The sequence below is a fragment of the Oncorhynchus clarkii genome, chromosome 17, assembly GCF_045791955.1.
Source record: "Oncorhynchus clarkii lewisi isolate Uvic-CL-2024 chromosome 17, UVic_Ocla_1.0, whole genome shotgun sequence".
NCBI classification, from domain to species: domain Eukaryota; kingdom Metazoa; phylum Chordata; class Actinopteri; order Salmoniformes; family Salmonidae; genus Oncorhynchus; species Oncorhynchus clarkii.
Window position 1 is genome coordinate 53,991,430 of NC_092163.1, and position 21,649 is coordinate 54,013,078.

The window sequence follows — 21,649 nt, forward strand, 5'->3', positions numbered from 1 at the left end:
TTGAGCTCTGTGAAGCATTTATTTGGGCTGGTAACTCTAATGAATTTATCCTCTGCAGCAGAGGTAACTCTGGGTCTTCCTTTCCTGTGGCGGTCCTCATGAGAGCCAGTTTCATCATAGCGCTTGATGGTTTTTGCAACTGCACTTTGAAACTTTCAAAGTTCTTGACATTTTCCAGATTGACTGACCTTCATGACTTAAAGTAATGATGGACTGTAATTTTTCTTTGCTTATTTGAGCTGTTCTTGCCATAATATGTGTAACAGTATAACTTTAGACCGTTCCCTCGCCCATACCCGGGCGCGAACCAGGGACCCTCTGCACACATCAACAACAGTCACCCACGAAGCGTCGTTACCCATCGCTCCACAAAAGCCACGGCCCTTGCAGAGCAAGGGGAACTACTACTTCAAGGTCTCAGAGAAAGTGACGTCACCGATTGAAACGCTATTTAGCGCGCACCGCTAACTAAGCTAGCCGTTTCACATCCGTTACACTCACCCCCCTTTTGACCTTCCTCCTTTTCTGCAGCAACCAGTTATCCGGGTCACGGCACCAATGTAACAGTATAACTTTAGACCGTCCCCTCGCCCATACCTGGGCGCGAACCAGGGACCCTCTGCACACATCAACAACAGTCACCCACGAAGCGTCGTTACCCATCGCTCCACAAAAGCCGCGGCCCTTGCAGAGCAAGGGGAACTACTACTTCAAAGTCTCAGAGAAAGTGACGTCACCGATTGAAACGCTATTTAGCGCGCACCGCTAACTAAGCTAGCCGTTTCACATCCGTTACATATGGACTTGGTCTTTTACCAAATAGGGCTATCTTCTGTATACCACCCCTACCTTGTCACAATGCAACTGATTGACTCAAATGCATTAAGAAGGAAAGAAATTCCACAAATTAACTTTTAATAAGGCACACCTGTTAATAGAAATGCATTCCAGGTGACTACCACATGAAGCTGGTTATGAACATGCCAAGAGTGTGCAAAGCTTTTATCAAGCTGAAGGGTGGCTATTGTCATGGAAATGCTAACCAGAAAAGAAGAGATAGACTGTAGATTCCTCAAAACAACTTATTTTCTTATAAGATTTGCAAAAATGGAGCTGGTTAACAATCGCACAACAGGTGCAACAGTCACGAGGCCAAAAAACAAGAGTTGGGTCTCAGCCTTTATAGGAAAATACAACCTCTTTTGTCTATGTGACAGTTTAGCAGGTGTGTGAGATCATGGTGGGAGCATTGCGTACAAACAAGTGATAACACCAGTTTTGTTACTCCTTTCTGCTGACAGAATTGTCACTGCTGCTCAAGCTAGCCTCTGTTCTCTTCTTATCTCCACACAGTGGTGCCATTGAAAGATACGAAAATAACAGGATGACTAAGTTACTCAAAAACAAGAGAGGAAAAACACTGTCTTCTTCTTACATGAGAGAAACAGAGAGTGGAAATGTACAGGTTTTTATGCTTATACAAATGATATGTAAAACAGAATTTATAATTTTGTCACTATTCTACTTTGAAGAATCTAAAATCTAAAATAGATATTTAGATTTTTTTTAAACACTTTTTTGGTTACTACATGATTCCATATGTGTTATTTCATAGTTTTGATGTCTTCACTATTATTCTACAAAGTAGAAAATAGTAATAATAAAGAAAAAAGAAAAACCCTTGAATGAGTAGGTGTGTCCACACTTTTGACTGGTACTGTATATATATAGTTTCTATCTTATATATATCTCAGATATAGGACAGACAATTCAGAACAAACTTCCTTTAGATTTTTTTTTACTATCTGTTTATCCATGTATGAAGCTGTTATTCAATGTGTTTCTGTGGGCTAATAGCAGTAAGGCCAAATTCAATGTTTCATCATATCATTTTTGTATATATATTAGACCCCCCCCCCACAAAAAAAAGGGGTAGCAGTGCTGTGAAAAACAGTTGTACTGCACTGGAGTGCAAAACACTTAGATTTTCCTGATGTTTAATTAGCATGTCTTTGCAGGTGGACTCTTGTTTTGAAGAAAGAAATCCGAGATCGTGCTGCCAGCATAATATCCTGCTGCTAGGAGAGCGGTAGTGTCAAAGATTTTTATAACTAACCCAAGATAGACCACAGCCTGTCTTTTCCAACGGGACCAAACTACTCATAGCGGGCAGAATAAGCAAGGAGGTGGTCAGAGCCATGCACGAGTTAGCCAGATCCTATTGGCATGTATTTGCATATTTCCGTTAGGGAAATACTACTTTTTGAAGTGCGCGGGTGCAATAACTCCTTTCGCCCTTGCACTCCTTCTACATATTTAAAACTTTGGCAAAGAGAAAAGTCTACAGATCTTAGTCCAGTCTGTTCATACCAGATTTAAGTGTTGGGAATATAACACAGTATTGAGTTCAAATGTTTAATCTATTACAAAATTAAAAGAATATCAGCCAAAATCCATCTCGCACCATCTTCTCCCACTGCCGGCAACTGGGCTTCCTCTCATCACCATATTGGTGGTGAGTGGAAACGCCAAACAGATGTATCAGATTCATACATCAGGTGAAACATCTGAAACATCGTTTTATCTGTAGCAATGGGAGCGTTCCAGCAGATAACCTTTGTCAAGACGTTGATCACCACGATTCAAAGTGTGTTGCATTTTGGTTAAGAAAATTGTCAGACTTGCGATGACACGTTGATTGCATGACCTTTACAACAACCATGTGATCAAAGGTTATGAACTTTCCACTGCAGTTGCCTGGACATTTCTGCAGTTTCTCCTCACCAACTGTAACTTGAAGACCGAACCAAAGCAATGTGGGAGACAACCTTCTTTTTTCTTGGAAGCAAAAGGCACTACATGCTCATAAATGGTTGATGTCGCCACCTGTCATTGGTTATTAACAATGCATGTTTAATGTTTTGGGTGGATAACTATTTAGAGTTTAAATACATCTTTATCCTTACATGTGATCCAAATTTCTAACATAAATAAATGAAATATCCTACTTGCGACAAATATAGCTAATTAATTTATCTCGATGTTACTGTAATGTTGTGTCCCATGTTACTGTCACGACTTCCGCCGAAGTCGGAAGTCAGGCGGCGTTCGGCGATCGAGTGACTATGATGGGACGGCCACACAGTGCCAGGGATTCCAATTAAAACTGGACCTTTACCTGGCCACTGTGCACCCAGCTCCCTCGGGAAGGGAGAGAGTGGCTGCCCTCGTCTCAGGCATCTCATGGAGAGCTCTGGAGTGTGGGGAGAAGTGGGGGTGAAGATGTGGGGAGAAGCCGTGTGGGGAGAAGATGATGCGACGTTGGACCACTTCGAGGAGTTCACCCGTCACTTCCGGGCCGTCTTCAACCATCAGCCCGAAGGGAGAGTGGCGAGAGAACGGCTCTTTCATTTGAGGCAGGGGACGGGGGGCGCCCAGGAATTCGCCCTGGGGGGCTCCCGGGTGGCGCAGTGGTCTAGGGCACTGCATCGCAGTGCTAGCTGTGACACCAGAGAATCTGGATTCGTGCCCAGGCTCTGTCGCAGACGGCCGTGACCGGGAAGCAGTGCGGCTTGGTTGGGTTGTATTTCGGAGGACACATGGCTTTCGACCTTCGTCTCTCCCGAGCCAGTACGGGAGTTGTAGTGATGAGACAAGATAGTAACTAATAACAATTGGATACCACGAAATTGGGGAGAAAAGGGGGTAAAAATAAAATAAAATACATTTTAAAAAGGAATTCCTTGGCCGCCGGAGCAGGCTGGAACAACAGGGCCCTCATCGACCACTATCGGTGCAGCCTGTGCGAGGACGTCCGATGTGAGCTGGAGTGCAGGGATGCCACCATCTCCTTCGACCAACTGGTGGATTTGTCCATCCGGTTAGATAACCTGCTGGTCACCCGTGGACGTCCAGAGGGGGCTCTGTCTGTGCCATCTTCCAGCACCCCCGCTCCGGTGCCCATGGAGTTGGGAGGGGCTGCGCGTAGGGAGATTGGAGGAGGAGCCATCACGTGCACCATCTGTGGCCGCAGAGGGCACACTGCCGGTCGGTGCCGTGTTGGTTCCTCTGGAAGTCGAGGTAACAGGCAGGGCAATCTGGCGTCACCCCAGGTGAGTTTGCACCACACTCATCCAGAGTCCTCTGTTGACCACCTGTTTGTACATGTTTGTTTCCCTGAGTTTTCCCCGCATTCCCAGCATAAGGCACTCATCGATTCAGGCGCAGCTGGGAATTTTATCAACAGAGCGTTAGCCCTTAGTTGAGGGATCCCCATTATTCCTGTAGTTAGACCTTTCCCGGTTCACGCTCTGGATAGTCGACCATTAGAGTCCGTGCCAATCAGGGAAGCCACCATCTCCCTGGCCATGGAGACGCAGGGGGTCACGAGGAGAAAATCAGTCTCTTCCTCATTGACTGTTCTGCGTTTCCTGTGATACTAGGCCTTCCCTGGTTAGCTTATCATAACCCCACTATTTCCTGGCAACAGAGGGCCCTCACGGGGTGGTCGCAAGAGTGCTCAGGGAGGTGTGTAGGGGTTTCCGTTGGTGCTACCATGGTGGAAAGTCCAGACCAGGTCTCCACCGTGCGCATCCCCCCAGAATTTGCCGATTTGGCTCTCGCCTTCTGTAAAAAGAAGGCGACTCAATTACCACCTCATCGACAGGGGGGCTGTGCGATAAATCTCCTGGCAAACGCTGCACTTCCTAGGAGTCACATGTATCCCCTGTCGCAAGCGGAGACGGTGGCTATGGAGAAATATGTCTCTGAATCCCTGCGTCAGGGGTACATTTGGTCCTCCACTTCACCCGCCTCCTTGAGTTTATTTTTTGTGAAGAAGAAGGATGGAGGTCTGCGCCCGTGCATTGACTATAGAGGTCTCAATCAAATCACAGTGAGGTATAGTTACCCACTACCTCTTATCGCCACGGCAATTGAGTCAATGCATTGGGCGAGCTTCTTCACGAAACTGGATCTCAGGAGTGCGTATAACCTGGTGCGTATCCGAGAGGGAGACGAGTGGAAGACCACGTTTAGTACCACCTCAGGGCATTATGAGTACCTCGTCATGCCGTACGGGTTGATGAATGCTCCATCAGTTTTCCAATCCTTTGTAGACAAGATTTTCAGGGACCTGCACGGTCAGGGTGTAGTGGTGTATATTGATGACAATCTGATATACTCCGCTACACGTGCCGAGCATGTGTCCTTAGTACGCAAGGTACTTGGACGACTGTTGGAGCATGACCTGTATGTCAAGGCCGAGAAATGCCTGTTCTTTCAGCAGGTTGTCTCCTTCCTAGGGTATCATATTTCCACATCAGGGGTGGAAATGGAGAGTGACCGCATTGCAGCCGTGTGTAATTGGCCGACTCCCACCACAGTGAAGGAGGTGCAGCGATTTTTAGGGTATGCCAATTACTACCGGAGATTTATCCAGGGTTTTGGCCAGGTGGCTGCTCCCATTACCTCACTGCTGAAGGGGGGTCCGGTAAGGTTGCAGTGGTCGGCTGAGGCGGACAGGGCTTTTGGGCAACTAAGAGCTCTGTTTACTTCGGCTCCTCTGCTGGCCCATCCCGATCCCCCTTTGGCGTTCATAGTGGAGGTGGACACGTCCGAGGCTGGGATAGGAGCCGTGCTCTCACGGCGCTCGGGTATGCCACCAAAACTCTGCCCCTGTGCTTTCTTCTCTAAGAAGCTCAGTGGGAGTTTCACCTTCGCCGGCCGGATCGCCCTGCACCTTGCCCTCCGAATCATCCCCGAGGCCGGTGTCAGGGCTTTTGGGCAGGTGTCAGGGCTTTTTTACTGGTCTGTGAGAGACAGAAATCTTGCTTGTTTGTAGGTGACCAAATTTTTTTCCATCATAATTTGCAAATAAATTCATAAAAAATCCTACAATGTGATTTTCTGGATTTTCTTTCTCTCATTTTGTCTGTCATAGTTGAAGTGTACCTATGATGAAAATGACAAGCCTCTCTCTTCTTTTTAAGTGGGAGAACTTGCACAATTGGTGGCTGACTATAACTTTTTTGCCCCACTGTATATACACAGATGTTGCTCTCTGGTTTCATCAGACTGTTTAACAGTCCAGTCGCGGTGCTTGGGTAAAATCACTAAGGAAGTCAAGACAAGCCAGCAAAAAAATACATATTTCAACCTATGTTGTGATAGTTGTGATAGTTGTGATAATTGCCTCGTTTGCTCTAAAACCAATTTGTTCATACACCACCGTGATATATGTCTGTGACAACAAAAAGACAAGTCACACAGTGGCGGAATAAATTCAACTACACATACATTAGTTTCATCACAAAACCAGACAGCAACATCTGTCTGGTGAAGTCCACAAAGCAAATATTGCATGTAACAAACAGTTATATCAATCAAATGTATTTCAATCAATAAAATTTATTGATGAAGCCCTTTTTGCATCAACCGATGTCACTCAGCATCAACCGATGCTGTCCAGAAACCCAGCCTAAAACCCCAAACAGAAAGCAATGCAGATATAGAACCACGGTGGCTAGGAAAAACTCCCTAGAAAAGCAGGAACCTAGGAAGAAACCTAGAGAGGAACCAGGCTCTGAGGGGTGGCCAGTCCTCTTCTGGCTGTGCCGGGTGGAGATTAGAACAGTACATGGCCAAGATGTTCAAATGTTCATAGATGACCAGCAGGGCCAAATAATAATAATCACAGTGGTTGTAAAGGGTGCAACAGGTCAGCACCTCAGGAGTAAATGTCAGTTGGCTTTTCATAGCCGATAATTCAGAGTTAGAGACAGCAGGTGCGGTAGAAAGAGAGAGTCTAAAACAGCAGGTCCGGGACAAGGTAGCACATCCGGTGAACAGATCAGGGTTCCATAGCTGCAGGCAGAACAGTTGAAACTGGAGCAGCAGCATGACCAGGTGGACTGGGGACAGCAAGAAGTCATCAGGCCAGGTAGTCCTGAGGCATGGTCTTAGGGCTCAGGTCCTCTGAGAGAAGAGAGAAAAGAGAGAGAGTTAGAGGGAGCACACAGGACACCGGATAAGACTGGAGAAATACTCCAGATATAACAGACTGATCCTAGCCCCACGACACATAAACTATTGCAGCATAAATACTGGAGGCTGAGACAGGAGGGGTCTGGAGACACTGTGGGCCTGTCCGACAATACCCCCGGACAGGGCCAACAAGGCAGGATATAACCCCAATCACTTTGCCAAGCACAGCCCCCACACCACTAAAGGGATGTCTGTGCATAGTCAATGTTTTGGACAGTTTACTGAACATCTACCAATTTAGAACCATGGAATTACCGCAAGTCAGCACAAAGAAAACAGGAGAACTGCTTCTGCTATTCCAGCACCATTTCAACTTAAACATTTAAACATCATCAAATCAACAAGGATATATATGCTTAGTTTAATACACTTAAAACAAACTTTATGATACCAAAAACAATTTAGTCTAATCAATGTTCTAAATAGCATGTGGCTGTCCATGATCCATGATGCTGCAACAGGACCACCCACAGTTGAGCTCAGCTCAACACTGATTGGCTAATTTGTATTTATTTTATCAAAGGATGCCAAATGCTAGTCAAATATTTGGGAAAGCCTGGCTTCCCTTGGCATCCATGAATACACACCACTGTCTCGGTCCCAGCTTTGATATACCTGTACTGTCTCCGACTTCTAGATGGTAGTGGGTTGAACAGTCCGTGGCTCGGGTGGCTGAGGTCCTTGATGATTTTCGTGGCCTTCCTGTGGCAATTGGTGCAGTAGATGTCCTGGAGGGCAGGCAGTGTGAGTTGGACTGTCCGCACCACGCTCTGGAGAGCCCTGTGGTTGAGGGAGGTGTAATTGCCTTACCAGGCGGGGATACAGCCCGACAGGATGCTCTCAATGGTGCATCTGTAGAAGTTTGTGAGGATCTTGGGGGCCAAGCCAAATTTCTTCAGCCTTCTGAGGTTGAAGAGGTGCTGTTGCACCTTCTTCACCACGCTGTCTGTATGAAGATACCATTTCAGGTTGTCAGTGATGTCCACGCCAAGGAACTTGAAGCTTTTGACCCTCTCCACTGCAGCCTCATCTTCGATGTGGATGGGGGTGTGCTGTTTCTAAAGTCAGGCCTACCACTGTTGTCCTCAGCAAACTTGATTGAGTTGGAGACGTGCTTGGCCACTCATTCATGGGTGAAAAGTGAGTACAGGAGGGGGCTGAGCACGGATCACTATGGGGGCCCCTGTTTTGTTGGTCAGCATGGTGGAGGTGTTGTTGCTTACCTTCACCACTACATGAGGAATATCATGTGCACAGTACGTGCATGTGTCTATACAGAAGAATAGATTTAAACCGACAGACAATCATTTGTGAAATATATGATATTACTGTAACCACAGTATCTTGCCTACTCAAACGTAATTATTCCGTTGCGCTATGTTCGCTACATACTTCAGAATAAACTAACGACTGTTGGCTTGGCTTAGCATTTGGCTGGAGCAAGGAGTCCCACCTAGCAAAATGTGGTTGAAAAGACGACTATGCCCGACGTCGAATCTGCATTCGGTTGATGTTGAAAAGACGTCTTTTTCATGTCGTTGAAAATACATATTTTATGTCGTTTAAAATATGACTATACAAAGACGTCCGTCTACGTTTGCTTTTGGTTGAAAGTGAAAATACATCATACAATCATACATCACTGCAGTACTTACCCAGAGTATTTATTGACAACATTCAAGTGCTAAATGTCTTTATTCCACTACTGAAGAAGCATGACTCAAATCACCTACTCATGCTGTATTTCAAACATCCAAAAGATACATGTTTAACTATTCCATGCCTCACCATTATTATTGCCAATACATATTAACAAAAGGGGTTTCCATTTGGTTCATATTTGCAGTTCATGTAAATGTAGTAATCATCATTATTTATGCAACCAACAGAATTTATTTGCCCAATTATATTTATAAACAATGGAGTAAAACAAGCTTATATTTTGGATTGGACATTGCATCCTATTCTTTCTCTTTTAATCAATGGCATCAACATATTGGAAAACCAATGAACCGATCAATCAACCAACTCTTGCAAAAACCAATGAACAAGTTGGTTCATCTTAGTATCAAAAACAGTATAAATTCAGTATGCGTCTTCCACCTTGTCAAAATTGTGCATGGTACAGGATGTGCACTTAGTGTACAAAACATTATTTACACCTGCTCTTTCCATGAGACTGACCAGGGGAATCCAGCTATGATCCCTTATGGATGTAACTTGTTAAATCCACTTCAATCAGTATAGATGAAGAGGAGGAGACAGGTTGAAGAACCTTAGGTAGGCGTACCGGTTTGTGTCAAGAACTGCAACACTGCTGGGTTTTTAACACAACAATTTTCTGTGTATATCAAAAATGGTCCACCACCCAAACGACATCCAACCAACTTGACACAACCGTGGGAGGCATTAGAGTCTACATGGGCCATGTGGAACGCTTTCGACACCTTGTAGAGTCCATGCTGTGATGAATTGAGGCTATTCTGAGGGCAAAAGGGGGAGGCAACCCAATATTAGGAAGGTGTTGTTAATGTTTTGTACACTCAGTGTACGTTTAGTATCACTTTTAAACCAATTCAGTGCATTTTTATAGAAATGTGAAATGTATAGAAATGTGGAGAATCAACAATACGTCAAGGGATTTAAGCATTGATTGATAAGCTTAAAAGTCCATCTCCCACCCATAGAGAGACCTATATACTGTAGCTTACCCTCCAGTCTTGGAGGTAGCAAGGCAGGACGTCTTGGCTCATCTCCTGGTCAGTAGGGGGTGAGCAAATCATCACTGGTTCATACACACACAGGACAGTGACATAAACCTTAGTTAATACAACACTACTATAGAGAGAAATAGAAATGTCGTCTTTTTGTAGACACTGACTCCGCCATGGTTCGTTGGACAAAGCATACAGGTAGGGTTTTTAGATACAGTTGAAGTCGGAAGTTTACATACACTTAGGTTGGAGTCATTAAAACTCATTTTTCAACCACCCCACAAATGTCTTGTTAACAAACTACAGTTTTGGCAAGTCGGTTAGGACATCTACTTTATGCATGACACAAGTCATTTTACAACAATTGTGCACAGACTATTTATTTCACTTATAACTCACTGTATCATAATTCCAGTGAGTCAGAAGTTTACATACAATAAGTTGACTAAGCCTTTAACCAGCTTGTAAAATTCAAAAAATGATGTCACGGTGTTAGAAGCTTTTGATAGGTTAATTGACATAAATTTAGTCAATTGGAGGTGTACCTGTGGATGTATTTCAAGTCCTACCTTCAAACTCAGTGCCTCTTTGCTTGACATCATGGGAAAATCAAAAGAAATAAGCCAAGACCTCAGAAAAAATATTGTAGACCTCCACAAGTCTGGTTCATCCTTGGGAGCAATTTCCAAGTCTAGTGAGCGTAGAGGAGACCTCCCCACCTACAATGTGTGGGGCCGGCGAGCGCTGTAGCTGGGGAGATCCGTGAGATCCCGGCGCTCGTCCAGAGTTTTCGCCGCCAACCACCGGACCCAACCGTTCGCCCTACCCTCTGTAGCGCCTTACGGGCAGATGCCGAGCAGTTGCCACACCAGGCGGGGATGCAACCGGTCAGGATGCTCTCGATGGTGCAGCTGTAGAATCTTTTGAGGATCTGGGGATCCATGCCAAATCTTTTCAGTCTCCTGAGGGGAAAAGGTTTTGTCGTGCCCTCTTCACGACTGTCTTGGTATGTTTGGACCATGATAGTTTGTTGATGTGGACACAAGGAACTTGAAACTCTCGACCCGCTCCAGGTGGTGTTGTGCCCTCTTCACAACTGTCTTGGTGTGTTTGGACCATGATAGTTTGTTGATGATGTAGACACCAAGGAACTTTAAACTCTTGGCCCGTTCCACTACAGCCCAATTGATGTTGTTGTCCACGATCAGCTCCTTTGTCTTGCTCACATTGAGGGAGACGTTGTTGTCCTGGCACCACACTGCCAGTTCCCTGACCTCCTCCCTATAGGCCGTCTCATCATTGTCGGTGATCAGGTCTACCACTGTTGTGTCGTCAGCAAACTTAATGATGGTGTTGGAGTCGGGTTTGGCCATGCAGTAGTGGGTGAACAGAGAATACAGGAGGGGACTAAGTACACACCCCTGAGGGGCCACAGTTTTAAGGATCAGCGTGGCAGACGTGTTGTTGCCTACTCTTACCACGTGGGGGCGGCCCGTCAGGAAGTCCAGGATCCAGTTGCAGAGGGAGGTGTTTAGTCCCAGAGTCCTTAGCTTAGTGATGAGCTTCGTCGGAACTATGGTGTTGAACGCTGAGCTGTAGTCAATGAACAGCATTCTCACATAGGTATTCCTTTTGTCCAGGTGAGAAAGGGCCGTGTGGAGTGTGATTGAGATTGACGTCCTCTGTGGATCTGTCGGGGCGGTATGCAAATTGGAGTGGGTCTAGGATGTCCGGGAGGATACTGTTGATGCCTTTCAAAGCACTTCATGGCTACCGACGTGAGTGCCACGGGGCGGTAATCATTTAGGCAGCTTACCTTCGCTTCCTTGGGCACAGAAACTATGGTGGTCTGCTTGAAACATGTAGGTATTACAGACTCGGTCAGGGAGAGGTTGAAAATGTCAGTGAAGACACTTGACAGTTGGTCTGCACATGCTTTGAGTACACGTCCTGGTAATCTGTCTGGCCCAGCGGCTTTGTGAATGTTGACCTGTTTAAAGGTTTTGTTCACGTCGGCTACCGAGAGCGTTATCACACAGTCATCCAGAACAACTGGTGCTCTTGTGCATGCTTCAGTGTTGCTTGCCTTGAAACGAGCGTAAAAAGCATTTAGCTCATCTGGTAGGTTCGCGTCACTGGGCAGCTCGCGTCTGGGTTTCCCTTTGTAGTCCGTAATATTTTTCAAGCACTGCCACATCCGAATAGCGTCAGAGCCATGTAGTAGGATTCAATCTTAATCCTGTATTCACGCTTTGATTGATGGTTTGTCTGAGGGCATAGCGGGATTTCTTATGTGCGCCCGGATAAGTCTCCCGCTCCTTAAAAACGTCAGCTTTAGCCTTTAGCTCGATGTGGATGTTGCCTGTAATCCATAGCTTCTGGTTGGGATGATATATTGGTAGATAGTGTGGTCTACAGCTTATCATAAGGTACTCTACCAAAGGCGAGCAATACCTAGAGACATCTTTAATTTTAGACTTCGCACACTAGCTGTTATTGACAAATAGACACACACACCCACCCCTCGTTTTACCAGAGGCAGCATCTCTGTTCTGCCGGTGCACGGAAAATCCCGCTAGCTCTACAGTGAGAGAAAAAAGTATTTGATCCCCTGCTGATTTTGTGCGTTTGCCCACTGACAAAGAAATGATCAGTCTATAATTTTAATGGTAGGTTTATTTGAACAGTGAGAGACAGAATAACAACAAAATAATCCAGAAAAACACATGTCAAAAATGTTATAAATTGATTTGCATTTTAATGAGGGAAATAATTATTTGACCCCTCTGCAAAACATGACTTAGTACTTGGTGGCAAAACCCTTGTTGGCAATCACATAGGTCAGACATTTCTTGTAGTTGGCCACCAGGTTTGCACACATCTCAGGAGGGATTTTGTCCCACTCCTCTTTGCAGATCTTCTCCAAGTCATTAAGGTTTCGAGGCTGACGTTTGGCAACTCGAACCTTCAGCTCCATCCACAGATTTTCTATGGGATTAAGGTCTGGAGACTGGCAAGGCCACTCCAGGACCTTAATGTGCTTCTTCTTGAGCCACTCCTTTGTTGTCTTGGCCGTGTGTTTTGGGTCATTGTCATACTTGAATAACCATCCACGACCCATTTTCAATGCCCTGGCTGAGGGAAGGAGATTCTCACCCAAGATTTGACGGTGCATGGCCCCGTCCATCGTCCCTTTGATGCGGTGAAGTTGTCCTGTCCCCTTAGCAGAAAAACACCCCCAAAGCATAATGTTTCCACCTCCATGTTTGACGGTGGGGATGGTGTTCTTGGGGTCATAGGCAGCATTCCTCCTCCTCCAAACACAGCGAGTTGAGTTGATGCCAAAGAGCTCCATTTTGGTCTCATCTGACCACAACACTTTCACCCAGTTGTCCTCTGAATCATTCAGATGTTCATTGGCAAACTTTAGACGGGCATGTATATGTGCTGTCTTGATCAGGGGGACCTTGCGGGTGCTGCAGGATTTCAGTCCTTCACCGCATAGTGTGTTACCAATTGTTTTCTTGGTGACTATGGTCCCAGCTGCCTTGAGATCATTGACAAGATCCTCCTCATGATCATTGCAACTCCACGAGGTGAGTTCTTGCATGGAGCCCCAGGCCGAGGGAGACTGACAGTTCTTTTGTGTTTCTTCCATTTGTGAATAATCTCACCAACTGTTGTCACCTTCTCACCAAGCTGCTTGGTGATGGTCTTGTAGCCCATTCCAGCCTTGTGTAGGTCTACAATCTTCCGTCAAGCAAAATACGTGGATATGGGCCTGTTCCAGTGAAAGCAGAATGTCCTTCTCGTCAGACTCCTTAAAGGAAAAGGTTTCTTCCAGTCCGCGGTGAGTAATCACAGCTCTGATGTCCAGAAGTTATTTTTGGTCATTAGAGACAGTAGCAGCAACATTATGTACACAATTAATTTAAAAACAAGTTACACAAAAAGCAAAAAAACTAACTAAATAGCACAATTGGTTGGGATAATGTAAAACGCCAGCCATACATTTCCACGTTTATTAGCTTTGCAAAGCGAATTATTGTCCAAATCGTGAAAATAAGACCTGTGTAATGTTGTGTGTGACTTTTCCAACATCGTGGCACTTATTTGGAGTCTGTGGTTCAAGTGGTTTGAATGAACGAATATCCTTCGAAAGTCCAACCTGAAACTGTCTTTACCTCGGTGTCAATTTACCCAACCTAATTCCCCACTATTAGCGCCATTTGGCCTTCTGGTGTACCAAAATGCAATGACACTGCCAGTGTGATCTAGGCGTAAAGGAAATACCGCAGTGCATTCTGGTATAGCATATACAGCGAGAGGTCAGAGTAACGTTGCTCAAGATGTCGGTCGTTTGTCTCTCGTCCTTGGGTCGCTGTAGCGCCGTGGCATTCCGATCTTCCGCTGGAATGGTGGTAAGGCTGTGTTAAATACGTCTGTGTCCATTTTAACGATTACCTAAACGGAATGTGCTTTGTTGACCGTTTCAAACGATATGCGTTTGTCGGCTAGTTATCTAGCTGCTTGCTTCGTCCCTCAACGAACTATTGTTTACAGACCGCTCGTTGCGGAAGCTTCCGTAGCCTGACATACTTGATCAACCAAATCTAAACTATTCGGTTTTACCAGAATAACGTTTCCAGTCAGAGGCATATTCAGTATCTCCAGGAACAAAATTTAAGATTGTGTGGAATGTGGCCTTCGCTATCAAATAAGCGTTTTAAACACGCTTTTATCCGGTCTCCCATTTGACGCCCGTGGTGGGTGGGCTGTCATTGTAGTCCATTTTAGACTACGTTGTAGTTTACTCTCGCGTGACTACATCTCCCACTCCTACAGCCGGAAAATGGGAGACCCGCGATAACGTGTTTTAAACGCTTATTTGATAGCGAAGGACACATTGAATCGTAAGTGTTGTTCCTGCTGAGTATGCCTCTGACTGGAAACTATATTTTAGTGAAGCCGAATAGTTTAGATTTAGTTATTAATCAAGGATTGATCACACCTACAGCATCATAGCACAAAATGGTATGCAGCATAGATACGGTACCAGTCAAACGTTGACACACCTACTCATTCCAGGGTTGTTCTTTATTATTTTACTATTTTCTACATTGTAGAATAATAGTGAAGAAGTCAAAACTCTGAAATAACTCACATGGAATCATGTAGTAACCAAAAAAGTGTTAAACAAATCAATGTATTTTATATTTGATATTCTTCAAAGTAACCACCCTTTGCCGTAATGACAGCTTTGCACACTCTTGGCATTCTCTCAACCAGTTTCATGAGGTAGTCACCTGGAATGCATTTCAGTTAACAGGTGTGCCGCCTTCAAAGTACATTTGTGGAATTTCTTTCCTTAATGCGTTTGAGCCAATCAGTTGCATTGTGACAAGGTAGGGGTGGTATACAGACAATGGTCTATTACCAAATAGGGCTAAGTCCATATGGCAAGAACAGCTCAAATAAGCAAAGAGAAACAACATTCCATCATTACTTTAAGACATGAAGGTCAGTCAATCCGGAACATTTCAAGAACTTTTGAAGTTTCTTCAAGTACAGTCGCAAAAACATTAAGCGCTATGATTAAACTGATTCTCATGAGGACCGCCACAGGGCGGACCTCTGGGAAGACCCAGAGTTACCTATGCTGCAGAGGATAGGTTCATTCGCGTTACCAGCCTCAGAAATTGCATCCCAAATAAATGCTTCACAGAGCTCAAGTAATAGACACATCTCAACATCAACTGTTCAGAGGAGACTGCGTGAATCAGGCCTTCATGGTTGAATTGCTGCAAACAAACCATTAATAAAGGAAGAAGAAACAAGAAGCAATGGACATTAGACCAGTGGAAATCTGTCCTTTGGTCTGATTCCACATGTTTGGTTCCAAGGTGAACGGATGATGTCCACATGTGTGGTTCCCAATGTGAAGCGTGGAGGAGGTGGTGTGGGGGTGCTTTGCTGGTGACACTGTCAGTGATTTATTTTGAATTCGTGGCACCCTTAACCAGGAAGCAGCGACACACCATCCCATCTGGTTTGCGTTTAGTCCCACTGTCATTTGTTTTTCAACAGGACAATGGCCTCCACAATCCACTGACCTCAACCCAATTTTTAATTTACCTTCATTTAACTAGGCAAGTCAGTTAAGAACAAATTCTTATTTTCAATGACGGCCTGTTCAGGGGCAGAACGACAGATTTGTACCTTGTCAGCTCGGGGATTTGAACTTGCAACCTTTCGGTTACTAGTCCAATGCTCTAACCACTAGGCTGGGAACTCCTTCAAGACTGTTGGAAAGCATTCCAGGTGAAGTTAGTTGAGAGAATGCCAAGTGTACAAAGCTGTGTAATTGCTGGCGATTCTTTAGATGCAAAAAAACGTCTGAGCTCAAGTCCTCCCACACCAGTCACCGGTACACACCGGTCAACTCCATCATAAATCGTTGAGTTTAATCAACTAGAGTCAGAGCTGACAGTAAGCAAAGACTTGTGGATGTTTTAGCAACGGCTGCCAAAATAGCACGGTAATGTTAACAGGATGGCCGACTTTGCTTAGTCCTTTTTAAAGGCACTTTTGTTCTATTGTTTGATCTTGCTTCATCTGTTTCTTGTCAATACTTCATATTGTGTCCATTGGAGATGGTGCTATTGTTCACATGTTTAAAATTAAGTAAATGCATTAAGTGCGGAATGAGTTGGGTTAGTGGTGTAAGGTTAGATGATCCTGTAACACTTGATGTAATGTAGTTATGTGATCTGTAGGGGGACAGTATGGGAATAGCACAAAATATGTCTGACCTTGCTCCACCGGGTATTACGCTTCCTCTGATGTAGCATCAGCGTACCCTTCCCCATATCCTGACCTTAGATCATTGTCTAGGTGGGGCAACCACCCAATTCCCTCAAATCCCTTCTATAAACCTACTCTATGTGATGGACTAATGTTAAACAATTCACTCAACACTGTTTATACAATCCTCATGCAAGGAACATTGTCGTCATTCATGTGTTTTGTTATGACACGCATGGAAGAAGCAGTCCTCCTCACTCGCCTCTCTTACTGTTAGGCGGTTCGGTATGCCCAGACAGCAGCGGCCACAGCCCCACAGCCTAGAATCAAGAAGTTCCAGGTGTACCGCTGGGACCCAGACACAGTTGGGGACAAGCCCCGCATGCAGACCTTCGACATTGACCTCAACACGTAAGTACAGCCCACCTTATCAGCTGCACACTTCCATTAGGTTGTTGGACCAAGGACTTTGTCATTTATTGAACGTTATCACAAACCACGTTTCCATCTACAGTTTTTATGTGAGTAAAGTCAAGCCGTATAAATGTATGATGGAAAGAGGAATTGTTGGTAGTTTTTTAATAAATGTCGACAGACAATTTGTTAATTCGACATGGTGGGACATTTCTGTCGGTAAAATTAATTATGCAACGAATTGAGGTGGAAATTATTTCTTGTGCATACTTTTCCAAGAAATTGCACAGTTTAGGCTACTGGGTGGTGAAAGTGCACGGTTATGAACTTGATGCTCCTTTCCAATAAAATTGTGGGTCTTAATTTGTATGCTAGTGACATGATGATTGGTGCTTAAGCTGCCAATTCACAAACAAAAATGGTCTTGCTCTTATCCATGTCATCATTTAACCTAACCAGTCCAGTGCCCACTTTATCAGTAAACTGTTATCTCGAGAGTATGCACGAAAACCAGATTAAGTTTGTCGCAACAGTTTGTCTGGCAACTCTATCGGTATAGCAAAAAATACAATGGAAACTCATTTAGCTCCTATTTTGTTTATTCGGTACATGACAACTTAAGTGCAAAAGTGTTTTTTTTACTTTGTATTTTATGTGCATGACTTCATCACGCACAGCCTTTTATCCCTAACAAAGTCAGTCTGAACACCTCTGGTGTGGAATTGCAAGTACGATAAAATATGCGGTTAATTTGTTTGCATGAGAATCTGTCGCAAATTGAATAGAAACCTAGCTACTGTGCTAGATCTTTTTAGTACCGAGCTCTCCTTGTGTATGGTGGTGATGGAAGACTACCCCTCTAGATCAGACTGGCTGTTGACTGGTCCTGGGCATTGGCATGTTCTGTTGATGTTCATTTCCTTTCATTTAGGAGTTTGCGACTTGGGAGTTACAGAATGACTTCACATGTCTCAAGGCGGCCAACTATATCTCTCGATACAGTTCTCAGAAATAGAAGATCGTGTTGCAGTGGTGTTCAGGGCATTAAGTATTAACTCAAATGATGACACTGTTTGAGAGCGAATCATGAGCACCCTTCATATGGAATTAAGGAGGATAACCCTGATACTCTGGACAGGTTCCCAGTCCTACTTATGTTCTTTCTCTATCTGTTCAGACCTATTGGCTCACCTCTGGCAATGAGGCACCGTGACAGTACACCATGGTATTTTTGTCACAAGTTCACAGCATGGATATGTATAGTATGTGTCAATCCTGTTGTCATATTTCTTCAGTGTACAGCTGTCAAATCTAATTTCATTTGTCACATGCTTTGTAAACTGATGTAGACTAACAGTGAAATGCTCATGCCAACATGCAGAGAGAAAGAAAATAGAAAAGTAATAATATACAATGAGTAACGATAACTTGGCTATATACATGGGGTACTGAGTCGATGTACGGTGTGTGTGTCCTATCACTAGGCAACAGGATAGAAAACGCTGTAGCAGTGTATGGGATGAGTAAAAAAGGGTCAATGCAGATAACCAATAGTTACCCGGACTGACTATTTAGCAGTCTTACAGCTTGGGGGTAGAAGCTGTTCAGGGTCCTGTTGGTTCCAGACTTGCATCGGTACTGCTTGCCGTGCGGTAGCAGAGAGAACAGTCTATGACTTGGGTGGCTGGATTGTTGGACTTTTTTTGGGGCCTTCCTCTGAAACTGCCTGGTATTGAGGTCCTGGATGGCAGGGAGCTCGGCCCCAGTGATTTACTGGGCGATCCGCATTCATAGCGCCTTGCGGGCAGATGCCAAGCAGTGTCCATACCAAGCGGTGGTGCAGCCAGTCAAGATGCTCTCAATGGCTCAGCTGTACAACTTTTTGAGGATCAGAGGGACCGTGCCACACTTTTTATTTTATTCAGCCTCCTGACTGGAAGAGGCGTTGTTGTGCCATCTTCACGACTGTTGGTGTGTGTGGATCATGATAGATCCTGTGTGTGTGTGGACCATGATAGATCCTGTGTGTCTTGGGAAACAATAAGTTGACTGTGCTTCCCTCCTTTCCACAGCTGTGGCCCCATGGTATTAGATGCCCTCATCAAGATCAAGAACGAGATGGACGGCACTCTGACTTTCCGTCGCTCCTGCAGAGAGGGTCAGTGTGGGAAGGGAAGTGGGGTTAGTTTGGGACACTGATGAATAGATAAAATTGTTGGAATGATTCTAGTAATGAATCACTAAATGTTATGTGGGGAGTGAGAGAACAGCTGGGATTAGTGTTCTTAAAGGTTGACTTACTGTATTTTTGTTAAGTGAGGGGATTTGGGTAGCATCAAGGTTGGAAAAAGATTGGAGAAGAGATTGGGAGTTTGGTATGACTCGCTCAGTGATCGAAGACTGTAAAAATGGGACCCGTTGCGTCTCTGCTTGGCACTCGGCATTAAGGAGATAGATTGGGGCTAAGGCCCTGCGGTAGACTAGCGTCCTGTCCAGAGGGTGTAACTTGTACATCAAGTTGCCTCATGCTACAGAAACAGGAGATAGGCTCCTGCTCCTATGAGCCGTTACGGCTCACACACGCCAAGGCTACTAAGGTTGGAAAGTGTGTCCAGGATGGAATTATCTAAGAACAGGATGTCCAGGGATGATACCAGGGCAGCTTAGTTCTAGTGACTGGCTATCCTCAGATGGATATGCTCTAGCCAAGGAAACCTAACACGTGTCGATTCCTTCTACAACTTCATATAATGTCTAAGGGGTCTAATACAGTGTGTATGTGGGTTTGCTATGGATCAGGTATCTGTGGATCCTGTGCAATGAACATCAATGGAGGCAACACACTGGCCTGCCTCAACAAGATTGACACCAACACCAGCAAGGCTACCAAGATCTACCCTCTGCCACACATGTACGTGGTCAAGGACCTGGTGCCTGTGAGTGTCATGACATTCCATACAAGCTCTTCACAAACTGGCTGGATTCCTTTATACACCATTATGGCTTTCAATGTTAGAAATTGCAATGAGTTTTGTGATTGGGTTCTGTTTTGGTTGCAGGATATGAGTAATTTCTATGCTCAGTACAAGTCAATCGAGCCCTACCTGAAGAAGAAAGATGAGACAAATGAGGGAAAGGAACAATACCATCAGACTGTGGAGGACAGACAAAAACTGGTACACCCAAATTACCTTTGTTCAATTTGCAATGAGCATAATTTAGACGTATGAACTTAGGGCTGCTATTGTGTCCATTCTGCACTCTTCTCCCTTTCCTCCTCATGACTTGATAATTCTCTCCCTGCCAGGACGGGCTGTATGAATGTATTCTGTGTGCGTGCTGCAGCACCAGCTGTCCCAGCTACTGGTGGAATGGAGACAAGTACCTGGGACCTGCTGTCCTCATGCAGGTCTGTGTATTTGAGTTTAGACCAGTCTGAACTTTTTTGTTTAGAGTTGTATTTTGATCAACGGGACACTGATGGGTGAATGTGTGTATGCACCTTGGACTGTTTGTGAGCTCACATGTCCGTCCTCCCTCCAGGCCTATCGTTGGATGATCGACTCGCGAGACGAGTTCACAGAGGAGCGTCTTTCCAAACTGCAGGATCCTTTCTCTCTCTACCGCTGTCACACCATCATGAACTGCACTAAGACCTGCCCCAAGGTAACCTCAGTCTAGTAAACAGCACTACTCCCTTCCAAGGGCTAACAGTAAACCTCACTGCTTACTAGCACACTTCTTCCTCATTGTACTCAAATGCATCACTTCTCTCCTACTCTTACAGGGCCTTAACCCAGGGAAGGCGATTGCAGAGATTAAGAAGATGATGGCCACTTACAAGGAGAAGAAATCAGCTTCTGCTTGAACCCCCCCCATAAATTATACTATAATTAAGATTCCCTACCAGTAGGTTCTGCTGGGCCTACACACCTGTTCAACACCTCCACACTCTAGCACTACTGACTGACACTGGACTCCAAGGGCAATGGGTGCATGGTCCACGCCGGATTGGTGTGTGTGTACTGTAGCGCGAGAGCGTGTGTTTGTGTGTAAGAGAATGCATGGGTGCATACTGTATGTGAGACTTGACCCACTGACTTAAATTGTCCATTCCTTAGTTCATATACCCATTGTTTGGTCTCGTAGGTGTGTGTGGGTGGGTTTGAGTTCAGAGTGTGATGTATTCACAGATATTAAATATGTATATGATCTGCAGCTCTTCCGTCATACCTATATCTATCAGGAGTCTGCTTGTAATAAATCCAATGCTTTAATGCCTGCCGTTGTTTCCCATGTTATTACGCTTGCTTCAGACCAGATGTCTCTCACTTTATTCCTTTAGTAATAGTTATCACCCCTCGGCTTTATCAGCACCTTCATTGAGTGGCGTGATTCTTTGTACAGCATTTGAATGGTGATGGGTTTTTAGGATCAGCTAAATATAAAAAATACTGTATGTGTGCTACAGTGAGTAGTGCCGTAATTTCAATCTATATCCTCTAGGTGTCAGTCTTTCACATACTTAACTGGAGTTGCGTGAAAAGGGAGAACAAATAAGGACCCTGTCCAAAAAAAGCCCCTTCAGTGTACGCAATTTGGCGAGTCTCCCGAAGCCTATTGTTGGGCATGTCATTAATGCACAATGGCAAATTAATCAATAAAATAGAACC

General features: G+C 44.8%; 1 protein-coding gene across 1 annotated transcript; it reads left to right on the forward strand.

Moving 5' to 3' along the window:
- The first annotated feature begins 14,054 nt into the window (after positions 1-14,054).
- LOC139371122 (succinate dehydrogenase [ubiquinone] iron-sulfur subunit, mitochondrial-like) lies at positions 14,055-21,257 on the forward strand. The gene is made up of 8 exons (XM_071111201.1): positions 14,055-14,179; positions 16,840-16,973; positions 19,049-19,134; positions 19,776-19,912; positions 20,036-20,152; positions 20,284-20,385; positions 20,520-20,642; positions 20,764-21,257. Exons 1-8 carry the CDS (start codon positions 14,108-14,110, stop codon positions 20,842-20,844), a joined length of 852 nt encoding a protein of 283 aa, XP_070967302.1. The 5' UTR covers positions 14,055-14,107; the 3' UTR covers positions 20,845-21,257.
- The last annotated feature ends 392 nt before the right edge of the window (positions 21,258-21,649 follow it).